This window comes from Lipotes vexillifer, unplaced genomic scaffold (genome assembly GCF_000442215.2).
Source record: "Lipotes vexillifer unplaced genomic scaffold, Lipotes_vexillifer_v1.1 scaffold515, whole genome shotgun sequence".
Taxonomy (NCBI): Eukaryota; Metazoa; Chordata; class Mammalia; order Artiodactyla; family Lipotidae; genus Lipotes; species Lipotes vexillifer.
The window spans coordinates 965,991-978,815 of record NW_006772017.1 but is presented as its reverse complement, the minus strand read 5'-3'; the positions used below and the strand labels follow the sequence as shown (position 1 = coordinate 978,815).

General features: G+C 36.2%; 1 protein-coding gene across 1 annotated transcript in view; it reads left to right on the top strand.

Moving 5' to 3' along the window:
- OSTM1 (osteoclastogenesis associated transmembrane protein 1) overlaps nucleotides 1-8,430 on the top strand; it is a 46,843-nt gene extending 38,413 nt beyond the window's left edge. Inside the window, exons 5-6 of the mRNA XM_007447254.1 lie at nucleotides 2,402-2,567; nucleotides 6,374-8,430. Of these exons, the coding sequence (XP_007447316.1) occupies nucleotides 2,402-2,567; nucleotides 6,374-6,429 (222 nt within the window). The 3' untranslated portion in view covers nucleotides 6,430-8,430. The remainder of the gene's footprint in view (nucleotides 1-2,401; nucleotides 2,568-6,373) is intronic.
- Nucleotides 8,431-12,825: the final 4,395 nt, after the last annotated feature.

Genomic DNA, 12,825 nt, shown 5'->3' with positions numbered 1-12,825 from the left:
GCAGCAGCAGCCTTAGCGTCTCCTGCCCGTCTCTGGTTTCCGAGCTTTTCTCGCGCCCGTCTCTGGAGCTCCTTTAGGCAGCGCTCTTAAAACCCCTCTCCTCGCGCCCCAGGAAACACAGAGGCAAGAAAAGGTCTCTTGCCTCTTGGGTAGGTCCAGACTTTTCCCCGGACTCCCTCCCGGCTAGCCGTGGCGCACTTACCCCTTCGGGCTATGTTCAAGCCGCCAACCCCAGTCCTCTCCCTGAGCTCCGACCGAAACCGAAACCGAGCCTCAGCTCGCAGCCCCGCCCGCCCCCGGCGGGTGAGCACACGAGCCTCTCGGGCTGGTGAGCGCCGGTCGGCGCCGATCCTCTGTGCGGGAATCTCTCCGCTTTGCCCTCCGCGCCCCTGTTGCTGTGCTGTCCTCCGCGGCTCCGAAGCTCCCCGCTCCGCCTCCCGCAATCTCTGCCCGCGAAGGGGCTCCTAGTGTGTGGAGACCTTTCCTCCTTCACGGCTCCCTCCCACTGGTGCAGGTACCGTCCTTATCCTTTTGTCTCTGTTTATTCTTTTTTCTCTTGCCCTACCCAGGTACGTGGGGAGTTTCTTGCCTTTTGGGAGGTCTGAGGTCTCCTGCCAGCGTTCAGTAGGTGTTCTCAACTCCTTGGAACCATGTTTCCCCATCTGTGAAGCGAGGACACGTGCTCTGTCCTCCTCACTTAGATAGTAGCTGAGAAGCTCTCATTTCAGTTTCTTGTGCACTTGTTGCTAATTCAAGAAGTCTCTAGGTTTTGCTACAATATGTTTCTGAAGCCATTCCTGTTACTTCCTATCCTGTTGCTTTGTTTATTTCTTTATATCTATTACCATCTGAAAAGTTTTGTTTACTTATTTGTAGTCTTTCTCCCCTTACTAAAATATAAGCCATGTGAAAACAAGGACATCATTGTCCTTTTTTGTTCACTGTTCAGAACAGCGCCTAGCAAATAGTGGGCCCTTAGTAACATGTATTGATTGAATGAATAGTCAACAAAAACTCTTTTTTCCTCCGTTGAATAGCCTGCCTTTACATGGGGCACCACTAGATGGCAATCATGCCTTTTTATGGGAATACGATGCCTGACTATTGAGACATTAGAGGAAACTGAAAATTTATTGTCAAAAAGCAGAGAACTTGTGGTCAAAATTGGTAAACTTAATGTTTGAGAATGATGAGTGTGAATTATAGCAGCTCAGAGTGAACATAGTGGATCTGTAATATTCAGAATGGTAAAAATCACTTAAAATGGATACACCATGGGGATTTTTGTTTGTTACTGCTGTGTTACTAATGTTTAGAGTAGTACCTGGCTTCTAGTAGGTTCCCAATAAATAATAACATCTTTTTAAAGAATAATAGTCTCTTTCTTTTTTTTTTAAGTAAAGAATAAAAATGAATATTGGTTCTATGACACAAGTTGGATTACACAGGAAATCAACATGACCAACCTATTTTAGAACATCCATCTTGCAATAAGCAAAAATTACAACAGACGTACAGTGCACCATTTGTAAACCATATCTCAATTAAACAAAATCCAGGCAAGAACAGTTTTAAATGCTAAATTTGGTAGTTTCCTTACATCATTTAGCCTGTTTGACAGAAATCATGAGCTAAATGAAAGTGAGGTACTGCAGCCCCTAAGTGTATCTAGGGGCTAAATAAGATATTAATATTGTCTAACAAAGTTTCCATGACTCATTAGATATTATATACTTAAAAAATTATTTGCTGTATGAATCTTTCATAATATCTTAGATAAGCTATTAAGCATTTCATAGATATCATCTCTTGAAGAGAAGCCCTATAAAGCTGATATTTTTATCTCCATTCTAAAAATATTACAAGCTCAGTGAGATTACATAGGTAACATAGAAAGAAAATATTTTGTTTGTTTGTTTTGTGAGATTTCCCCTCCTCCCCAGTTTTATTGAGGTGTACTTGACAAATAAGTTATAATATATTTAAAGTGTACAGTGTGATGATTTGATATACATACATATTGCAAAAAGGATTCCCACAGTCTAATTATTGACATTCATCACCTCACATAGTTACCCTATTAAATCTTTTTTAATGAATGAAGCACAGTATATTTCTATTGATACAAGTTCTGTGTTTGAAGTCTGTGAAAAGCTGACATTCTTTGGACAGTATTATGAATTTACAATATGAAATTTCTGTATGGATATAAATTTATACAATGACTAATCGTGAACCAGCTTATTTCCCTGACAGAAGAAATTGTCCTCAACTATTAATAGATTTTTTAGGGATGTGTATTTAGTCTAAATTTGGGATTCTTGTTATTGGCAAAATAATTTTATGAAATTGAAGACAAATTAAATATAAAATAGAGTAACATTATTTGTTATTGTTTCAGATGAATATTACTCGAAAACTTTGGAGTCGAACTTTCAACTGTTCAGTCCCTTGCAGTGACACAGTGCCTGTAATTGCTGTTTCTGTGTTCATTCTCTTTCTACCTGTTGTCTTTTACCTTAGTAGTTTTCTTCACTCAGAGCAAAAGAAACGCAAACTCATTCTACGTAAGTTTCTTTTTATGGTTGTTTATTTACTTAGATTAAAAACCTGTATTTAAAAAAATCTAAGCCTGTTTTAGAAATAATATATACTCTGAGAACTCAAAGTATATTAGCCTAAAATAGCTCTCTTCTTCAAATTTTACAACTGTGCTCACTAACAGAAGAGATGTGTAAGTTAAGTGACTTTATAATCAAACTTTAACATACAGTATCTTTCAGAAGCTTTAATTGAGAAAGCTAGATTCCCTGGAATAAGGTTGACAACAACAAAGGAATAGCAACAAAGGCTTTGCAGACCTGAAATGGCCATAATAGGGAGATAAATAGTAGAGAGCTCTTAGGCCCATTGGCAGAACCGCCCATGACAGAACCATCAAACAAGTAGCAGGCAGGGAGAAACTATAGCTTACACACAGACAATTTGTTTATGAACAAATTGGAATTGTAGTTGCAAGAAAGTTACTTGACGTATAGCATATGCTCAGTATGTGTTCATTCCTTTCCTTTCTCCCCATCAAATAGGGCAGAGCAGAAAAAAACACTAACTAGAAGGTCCCAACTAGCCAAAGAAAAGTGACCTCCAAATCTCATAGGTTTCTTGTTTATTATCAGAATGAAAGTATCCCTTAATAATTTTATTATTATTAATAAAATAAAATTATTAAGTATCCCTTAATAATTTTATTAAGCTTATCCCTTAATAATTTTAGTTTTTTTAAAAAAGAATGTTTTCAGGAGAAAAAAAAAGTCAGGCTTTTTTTCTCTTAAATATTATTCCTAGTCTAGGAACCTATGATATAAAAATTCTTTCCCTTGTAAATTTCTTTCTGACATTTTTTCATAATTTATCTAACTTCACGTCTAATATATCTAACTTAAAAAAAAAAAACAGATTCCTTGTAGATCAGTTTACATTGAATTTGTAATGTCTTGTCACCTCAAAAAGCTAGCTACTAGAGGAGACAGTCTTTATCATGGGTGTATTTAGTAAAGTATTTTGAAGATTGCCAGCATTCTGTAAATATGTAATAACTCGGACCTAAAAGTGCTTCTTTAGGGTAATAACAAAATATTGCAGGGACCTCACTGTTGAGAAACTTTATTTTTCAGGGCTTGGTGTACTTTTAAAGTTTAGCATCTTATTTGCTTTGCAAATCTATTTAACTCTACAGAAGATATATAGTACTTCTGATCAGTGTTTTTGTTTGTTTGTTTTCACAATAAAAGTCATTACCATCCATCTGCTTGTATAAGCCACAAATCCTTTTGTCGTTTAATTTCTTTTAATATCTTTCAATTTCTTAACTTTTTCTTTTCTTTTCTTTCCCCATTCCCTTATTCCCTCCCCTACCCCTTTTCAGTTCATCAGCAAGTACTGCCAGCTCTATTTCCAAAAATATATCTTAAATTATCTTTTCTCTATCCCCACTGGTAATACCTTAGCCCAGGCCATCACCATCTCTTACCAGCACTAAGGCAGAGGTCCCTTAACTGGTATCCCTACTTCTAATTCTTGACCCACTACAATCCATTGTCCGTATGGTGGCTACAGTAAATTTTTAAACACAAATTTTACCACGTGCTCCTCTCCCATTTGAAACCCTTCCCGTGTACTTGTCGCACCTAGAATAAAATACAGACTTATTCCAAGGTCTGCTCTCCAAGCTGCATGTGACCTGGTCCCCATCTGCCTTCTTAAACTCCTGTGTCTACCCCTCTCCTTTCTCATGATGCTGTATGTAGGCAGTCCGGCCTTCTTTCTGCTCCTCTCAAACACCAAGCTCATTCACACTGCCCTCTTTCCGAGGTTCTTATATTTTTCCCTCCCTGCTTTCCTTGACTGGCTCCTTGTCAACCAGGTCTTAGGTCAAAGGTTACTGACACAAAGAGAACTTTTATGACCCCCCCAACCTAAGAATACACGCTTTTTAAAATTCTTCTGTATCATCTTTCTTTAATAGCATTTAATCACTATTTAGTCTATTCCAATTAACTTTTCCACTTATTTTCTACCTCATTTGTTTGTCTACCCTGACTCAACTGTAAGTTCCATCAGAAAAAGGATTTTGTTTATGTTGCTCACCACTATATCACCAGCATCTAGAAAGTACCTGGCCCATAGTAGGTACTCAAAAATATTTGTTCAATAAAAGAACATTGTACTTAATGTTAGCAACTCCTAGGGTGAGTTCCTTAAAATACTAGTCCTGTGAAATTCCTTTTCATGAGCTTCGTAATGTACCTGAATATAAATTAAGGCCTCTGAGATTACATCCCCCAAACTTGACAATAGGACCTTTGCATAATACCTATTAATGTTTCATAGACGCATTGTTTACGAATTAAATGATGAACTTAAGGAAATGCTAGTGTAAGCAAATAGTTCTTGTGCTGATACCTTATGGAAATTTTAATTTACTTTTCTTTATGCTACCATTTTATATGCTTCCATTCATCAAGTCCTATGGTAGGAATTAGGGATTTAAAAAGTAACAAAGCACAATAGATGCCCTCAAAGAACATACCGACCATAATCCAATCATTACAACAAATGTAGTAGAAGTGCATACAGTGTGGTTGGACCACAGAGGCATAGAAGACGAACTCTGCATTTGGGGTGTTGGAATTCACCATTAGAAGATCCCTGGAGTAGAATTTTGGAGGATGTAGGGATTTATCAGATAGAGAATAAAGAAGCAAGGAAGTTGTAGTTATATGTACTCACTGGTATTGCTACCTGGTTAGTTTAATGAAGTTGGTAATTAGAAACTAGATTACTTTTAATAGTTTTAAACAACATTTAAAACAAAAAACCCTTTTGATTTAGTTTGCTTCCCAAATCCACTGAAGGCTTAAGAAGTAGACTTTCAGTTTAGGCTGTTTTATAGTTAAAGTTGCTTTTTAAGTTTAGGCTGAAACAATGCACTGGTCCAGGAAGCCATGTTGTCATCTTCTACTTAGAGTTGTCAGGGGAGACCCTGATAGAAACTAGAACAGTGGTTCTCATCCTTGGCCACATATCAGAATTGTCTGCAGAGCTTTCAAAAACAAAAATTAAATGTCTGAATCCCATTGTAGACCTTCTAAATCATAACCTCTATTCTAGTGTTGAGAACCTCTGAAGTAGAGAGATTCCTAGTTATCCAATGTAGGATACTTTCACTATGGCATGGTTGTTTTAAATTTCTGGAACATGAGAAACATTCATGTTTAACTAAAGAACAAAACATATTACCAAGCCAAATAGCCATGATTTTCTTTATTAACTCTAATGACTCAGTCCCTTTAGCATCATGATCAAAACTGATTGTACATATTTTATTAGCTGCCATATATGTTTGTGCACATGTGTGTAATATCCAACTCACTTTTCTTTGTAAGCCATTTGAATGTTTTTTTTTTAAACATTACAGAGTTCTTTCACTGAATTCTTTTAAGAGAAGTTTAGATTTGGATTTCTAGATTAGACTTTCAAATATATAATTTTATTATTATACTTTACAGCACTTCCATTTTTAAAGTATTTTCATTTTTATTACATATTTAAGACTGTATTGTTCAGGATGATATAAATTACGTCTGTTTTATTTGGCACTGCTTCTAACAAAATCATGTGCAGCTTCTAGCAAAGTTATATCTTTTGAGGTTGGCAGAAAAAAATAGATTTAGGTTTAATTCTTATAAGATTGAATCTATTCAGATTCAAACATAGAATTAATAGATGAATACTATAGTTTACATAAAATAATGAATAATTATGTTTAGAGAATTAAATTTAAGTTAAAATATAATACTTTTGATTTATTTAGCCAAACGTCTCAAGTCCAGTACCAGCTTTGCAAACATTCAAGAAAATTCACACTGAAACCTACAGAATGGAGAATTGACATCATATCCCATGGATGAATGGTGGAAGACACAGCTTGGTCCAAAAGAAGATAAACCGTGATTTGACAAGTCAAGTTCTTAAGAAATGCAAGGACTTCAGATTTATTTTTAAATAAGAATTTTCAAATTTTCTTTCCTGTTCCACCCCCTTTTTAAAGGTTTGGGTATTTTTAATTTACAGGCATAGCAATGTTGTCTATTTTAAAGTGTATTTGTTATAATAACAAAAGATGCAAGAACAATCTTGTTTTATTTTGTAGCCATATTGTTACTATTTGAGACTTCCAGTATCTCCTTAGTTAACATAGTATTTCTAGTAGCAAAGTTTTTGAGAACTAACATTTAAAAATTAATCAGTTATAGCAAAGACTTTGAAAAAAATTTACTTGCCAAAAAGTAGCAGGTCCAAAGATTAATTTAAGTTTCTCACCATTGCAGTATTATTGTTACATATATTTAATATGTCATATATTACAAATAATATATAATTCAATCTCTGGTTTCCTTAAAGTCATTTTTGAAACCACTAGTTATAAACCTCCCCCAAAATTTTTAGAAATGGAAAGGCCCATTACATTTATCTTTGTAAAAAGATTTATGGTAACAGGTTTCTTACTTAACTTTTATAAATAGTGTTTTACACCTTATTTTTGCCTTTATTTCATAAGTAATTTGAAATCACTGGACTGCTTTATTATATTCAGGGCAAGATGGATTCTTTTTATACCAGGGATTTGCATTGTGAATTATATTATTTGGCAATTTATAATTTATTACCACTTTAAATCAAATGTAACATTGTCACAATGTATTTAAATTATGATTTTTTAATAGGAATTTTCTCTTGGGATATATGGGGAGTTTTGGAGGGGAAAAAAAGGAGGAGTAAAAAAAGCTTTTAAGATTCAGAAAATAGACAAGGACCTGAGGGGATGCTCACTATAAATAAGTATTGAATGGTTCTTTCTGGGGGGCATGAGTCAGAAAGAGAATCTGATACAGAAAGTAGTTCAGTTAAGATGATGCTTATTTTTTTTCTAAATTATTTAAATAAGATAAAAGTGATATATGATTGAAATGAAGTCAGATACTTCACACTCGAAAACAAATTCCTTTCTGGAATGTTTATATCAACCTTTCAAAAAAGCTTCATTTCAGAATTGTTCACATTTTTTTCCCTCAGGTTTTTAGCATTAGGTGTTTCACTTGTTAATTCCTTCTAGCTGTCTTGGTGGAAATAGGCTTTCTTTTCTCTTTCTTTCCTTCTTTCTTTAATATAAAGCCTACTTTATATAGAAAAAGTTTGCTTAATTGGTACAAGAATCTGAATCCTTTTATACACTGTAAAATGCTCTTATAGAGAGAAAAGAAAGTGTTTTTATTATTTTTAAAAATGTTTACCACATATGCAGAGTGAAAGAGAAGCCTCGTCCTTGGATATGCAAAATATCCAAAAGCTGTTACAGTTTTTCTAGTCTGCTGTGATCCATTTAAAATGTGCTGGGGTTTATTCTACTGTTACTGTTCATGCTGCTGATGCTAATAGCACTATCTTGATTTGAAGCATATGGTTGAGGGCCATTGAAAGCAATCTTTCATTAATGCAGATAAAATCAGTTTACATGTACAAAGTTACAAAATGGCATATTTGATTCTGTAAGAGGTGACTCTTTGAGCACCTTTTAATATCATGTATTTCTGAAAACCATTGCTTTTGGATATGGTTGCTAATAAGCACTTTACAAAAGAAAAGGCAGCCTTTAATATTTTTCTGGTTGAGTCATTGCTCTTTAGAGGAGCATCAGCAATAGATTTCAAAAATAAGCATTAAGCACTACAGTAAAGTGTGTAAATATTTCATTTGTAAAGTCATATTGAAAAGTTCTTTGCATAGTTCTGAATTTTTAGATTCACAGCATATGTGTGTACACCAGAACACCTTTAGTTTTTTGGCACTTTGAAATAAACAAAGTAGCTTGAGGAAATTAAAGTGCTATATTTTATTTTTATTATTTATTTATTTATTGGCTGCATTGGGTCTTTGTTGCTGCACGCAGGCTTTCTCTAGTTGCGGCGAGTGGAGGCTACTCTTTGTTGAGGTGCGCGGGCTTCTCGTTGCGGTGGCTTCTCTTTGTTTCAGAGCATGGGCTCTAGGCGCGTGGGCTTCAGTTGTTGTGGCACGTGGGCTCTAGAGTGCAGGCTCAGTAGTTGTGGCGCATGGGCTTAGTTGCTCTGCGGCATGTGGGATCTTCCTGGACCAGGGCTCGAACCCGTGTCCCCTGCATTGGCAGGTGGATTCTTAACCACTGCGCCACCAGGGAAGTCCATATGTTGTATTCTTACAATAAAGTAAGCTACAGAAAAGAAAATGTTATTAAGAAAATCATAAGGAAGAAAAATATGTTTACAGTACTGTACTGTATTTATCAATACTATAAGTTTATGTCATCTGTTTACAAGATGAATTGTCTGTCAGTACCTACATCAGTACTGTCTTATATGATGCAAAATACTGTAGGTGTTATATGTATTACTAACACTAGACATCAGAAATGAAGAGATAACGTGAAAAAGAAATTCAGTTTATTTACACGTGTAACAATTCATGCATTGTTAACGAAGAAGCAGCTATATGATTGCTTTATGGTAGCCTAGGATAATCAATACAATTGCTTCATGGTAGCCTAGCCTGCTCACTAATGAATGAATTGTTATAAAATTTTTATGGCATGCATAAAATTTTTATGGCATGCATTATTGCAGTCATATTCATGATACAGTATTGGAAACATAATTATATATTTTTAAAAAACACTTCCCTGTGATGATAGGCTGATACAGTTTCTCCAGTTATGAAAGAGAGGGGCATACTGTACAGTTACGTAATTCTTTGAAAGCAAAGTTATAAAAGAGTAAGAAAACTAATATCATTAATGTTATGTTAAATATCACTCACCTTGTGCCTATGTAGGGATAGGCTATCCACTTCAATACAAGTCTTGCACATGATGTTCTACACATATATTTTTGTATATATGTTGAAAAAAAATCTGTGTATGAGTAGACCTGCACATTTCAAAGACATGTTGTTCAAGGGTCAACTGTACCTTAAAGAAATCACTATTGCCTTCTGGCTTGCAAATTTTCTGATGACAGGTCTGCTGTGATTCTTATATTTGTTCTTCTCTATGTAACATTTTTATTTTCTGACTGCCTTCAAGATTTCCTCTTAACTTTCAATTTTCAACAGTTTTACTATGATGTGTCTTCATATGTTTATCTTTGTGTTTATTCTGCTTGGGATTCTCTGAGCCTCTTTGGTTTTTTGGTTGTATATCATTAATTTTGGAAAATTCTCATCCATTATACCATCAAATATTCTTCTGTCTTGTACTCTCTCTCTCTTCTCCTTCTGGGACTCCAATTAGATTTATGTTAGACCATTTGATATTGTCCCACAGCTCTGTTGGATGCACTCTTCTGTTTTATTCACTCTCTTTTTCTTTTATGTTTCAATGTGCATCATTTCTGTTGACCTACTTCAGGTTCACTGATTCTTTCTTGTGCTGTGTCCAGTCTACTAATAAGCCTGTCAAAATGATTCTTCATCTCTTGATACTGTATTTTTATTCCCAGGGTTTCCATTTAACTCTTCTTTATAGTTTCTGTCTCTCCTCTGAAATTCTCTGTTTTTGTATGCTATCCACTCATTCCACTAGATCCCTTAGCATTTTAATCACAGTTATTTTAAATTCCTGTTGGATAGTGTCAATATCTAGGTCATCTCTGGATTTAATTCTGTTAACTACTTTATCTCTTGACAGTGGATCATTGTCATTTTTTTCTCTTGCTTTTTAATGTGTCTTATAATTTTTTTTTTTTTTTCAGTACGCGGGCCTCTCACCGCTGTGGCCTCTCCTGCTGCGGAGTACAGGCTCCGGATGCGCAGGCTCAGTGGCCATGGCTCTTGGGCCCAGCCGCTCCGTGGCACATGGGATCCTCCCGGACCGGGGCATGAACCCACGTCCCCTGCATCGGCAGGCGGACTCTCAATCACTGTGCCACCAGAGAAGCCCTTATAATTTTTGACTGAATGTCAGACATTGCATGTAAAAGAACAGTAGAAACTGAGGTAAATAGTATTTATACGTACAGTGGGCACACCTCTCCTTCTGTTGGGCCATTAGTGTGGGGGTACCAAGTAACTCTCAGTAGTAGTTGATCTGGGCTTGGGTTTTATTGTTGATATTGTAACCTTCAATATACCACAGCTTTAAAATTCATCCAGTGGTGAACTGCTGCTACTTTGTATTTAGTGAGTGGCCTAGAATGCCAGGGAGTTTTTCTCAGTGTCCCTGCTTCACCCTCTTGCTTTCAGCAGACTGCACAACTGTACTACAAGTGGAATCTCTACAAGTCCTGCCCCTCCCTTAGCTCTAGGGATCTGTTGCTTGTTTCTTTGAGCAAGTTTTGTGGTTGGGACAGGCAGTGTTTTCCCCCCTAGCCTCAGTCTCATGCAGGCCCCGGGATCTTGAGCTTTATAGGTGCACCTCCTTCTCCCCATGGCAGTCAGACTCTGCATTGTAATGGCGGGGGACGGTTCTTAAATGAGAGTAAGTTTCCTGTCCCTCTCTCACTGGCAGCAGACCTAATGCTTTGCATTAGGGCAGGATCCTGGTCACAGGTGGGTTTCCTACCCCCCTCCAGCATCTGATGCTTTTTCCTTCAACTCCTTCTCTACCACAGCCTTTTCCTGGAACCAGGGAACAGGAAGGTTTTGTACCACTCCACTAGTGGCAAATGGCTCTTTCTTTGTATAAAAGAACATGGGTTTCATGCCTTTACCCCAGTGGCAGATGGTCGTTATCTGCATGCCTGTGTCACCAAAGGGTGGCTCTTTCAGTTTTCCTGATCTATCCCCCATTTTTCTTATGAACACCCAGTGGAGGCCTATAGAAAAGAGCTGGCAAGTGAGGGCAGACTCTTCTTGTATCTGTGGCTCCTGGAGATTCTAAGCTGTCACACTGGCCCATACTTGGTCTTTAAGCATTTGTTAAAATTTCGGGGTTTTCCTCTTACTGTTTTGGCTGCTATTCTTCCTTCTGTACTCTGCCCAAAGAAACATAGTTTGTTGGAGCAGAGCTTCTTGTTTTTCTATATCCTAAGTGGAACTGGAACTCATTGATTGCTTCTCTGTTGTCAAGTTTTTTCTTGACAGCAAATTGCTGTGCAATTTGTTTAATGGGTAAAGAGATGAAACAAAAAAAGCAAGGTTGATAATGATGGAAAACATAAATAGGAACTAAATCCCAAACCAAAAAATATAGTAGCTGAAATGAACTCAGTGGAAGGGTTTTATAACCAATAAGACATGGTTGAAGAGATGATTAAGAATAAATTAGAAGAATATCTCCAGAAGGAAACCTGGAGAGAAAAAAGTTTGTAAATACAAATGGGGGTGGGGTGTGTAAGAGATATAGGGGATATCGTGAGAAGATTTAATATAAGTGTATTTAGAGTCCCTGAAGCAAAGGAGAGAGAAAAATGGAACAGAAACAATTTTTGAAAAGATAATAGCTGAGAATATTCCCAAACTGGTGAAAAACATTGTCACAAATTAAGAAGCCCAAAAAGGATTTAAAACAAACCCAAAAACGTAGTCACATTCATAGTAAATGAAAACCAAGGGGAGAATCATACATACATACAGCTAGAGAAAAAAGACATTACCTTCATGAGAGCAATAATTAAACTTATTGTTAGTTTCTCAAGAGAAATAATGAAAGCGGGAAGGTAAATGGAGTATTTTCAAAATGCTGAAAGAAAGTAACTGACAATCTAGAATTCTATGCCCAGCAAAAGTGTGTTCTTCAAATTGAAAGGGGAATAAGGCATATATGGGCATAAAGTCTGAGAGAATTATCACAAGCAAGGCCTGCATTCAAGGGAATACTAAAGATCGTTCTTCAGGCAGAAATAAAATGAACTTAGGTGGAAACCCAAAGGCACAAGAAGGATAAAATAAATACATCTGAATAATTATTGACTGTATACAACAATAATGCCCTGTGGGATTAACATATATATAATGAAAACACATAACAATGGCATAAAAATCAAAAGAGGATTCTTGGGGTTAAAATGTTTTAAGGTCGTTGTATTATGTGGAAAGAAGGTTATTTCTTTAGGCTGTTTCTGGAAGTAAAATTGATTGTCAAGTGGGTACTGGTAAAGAATGTTTTTGTTTTTAAATTGGATTGAAGGTGCATTCTGACTCAGATCCAATTCCACTCCTTTCATGACATCTTTGATGATTTTCTTCTGCTCTTGACTCTTCATATTTAAGGAAGCAGCTTGTCATAAAGGAAAAAAC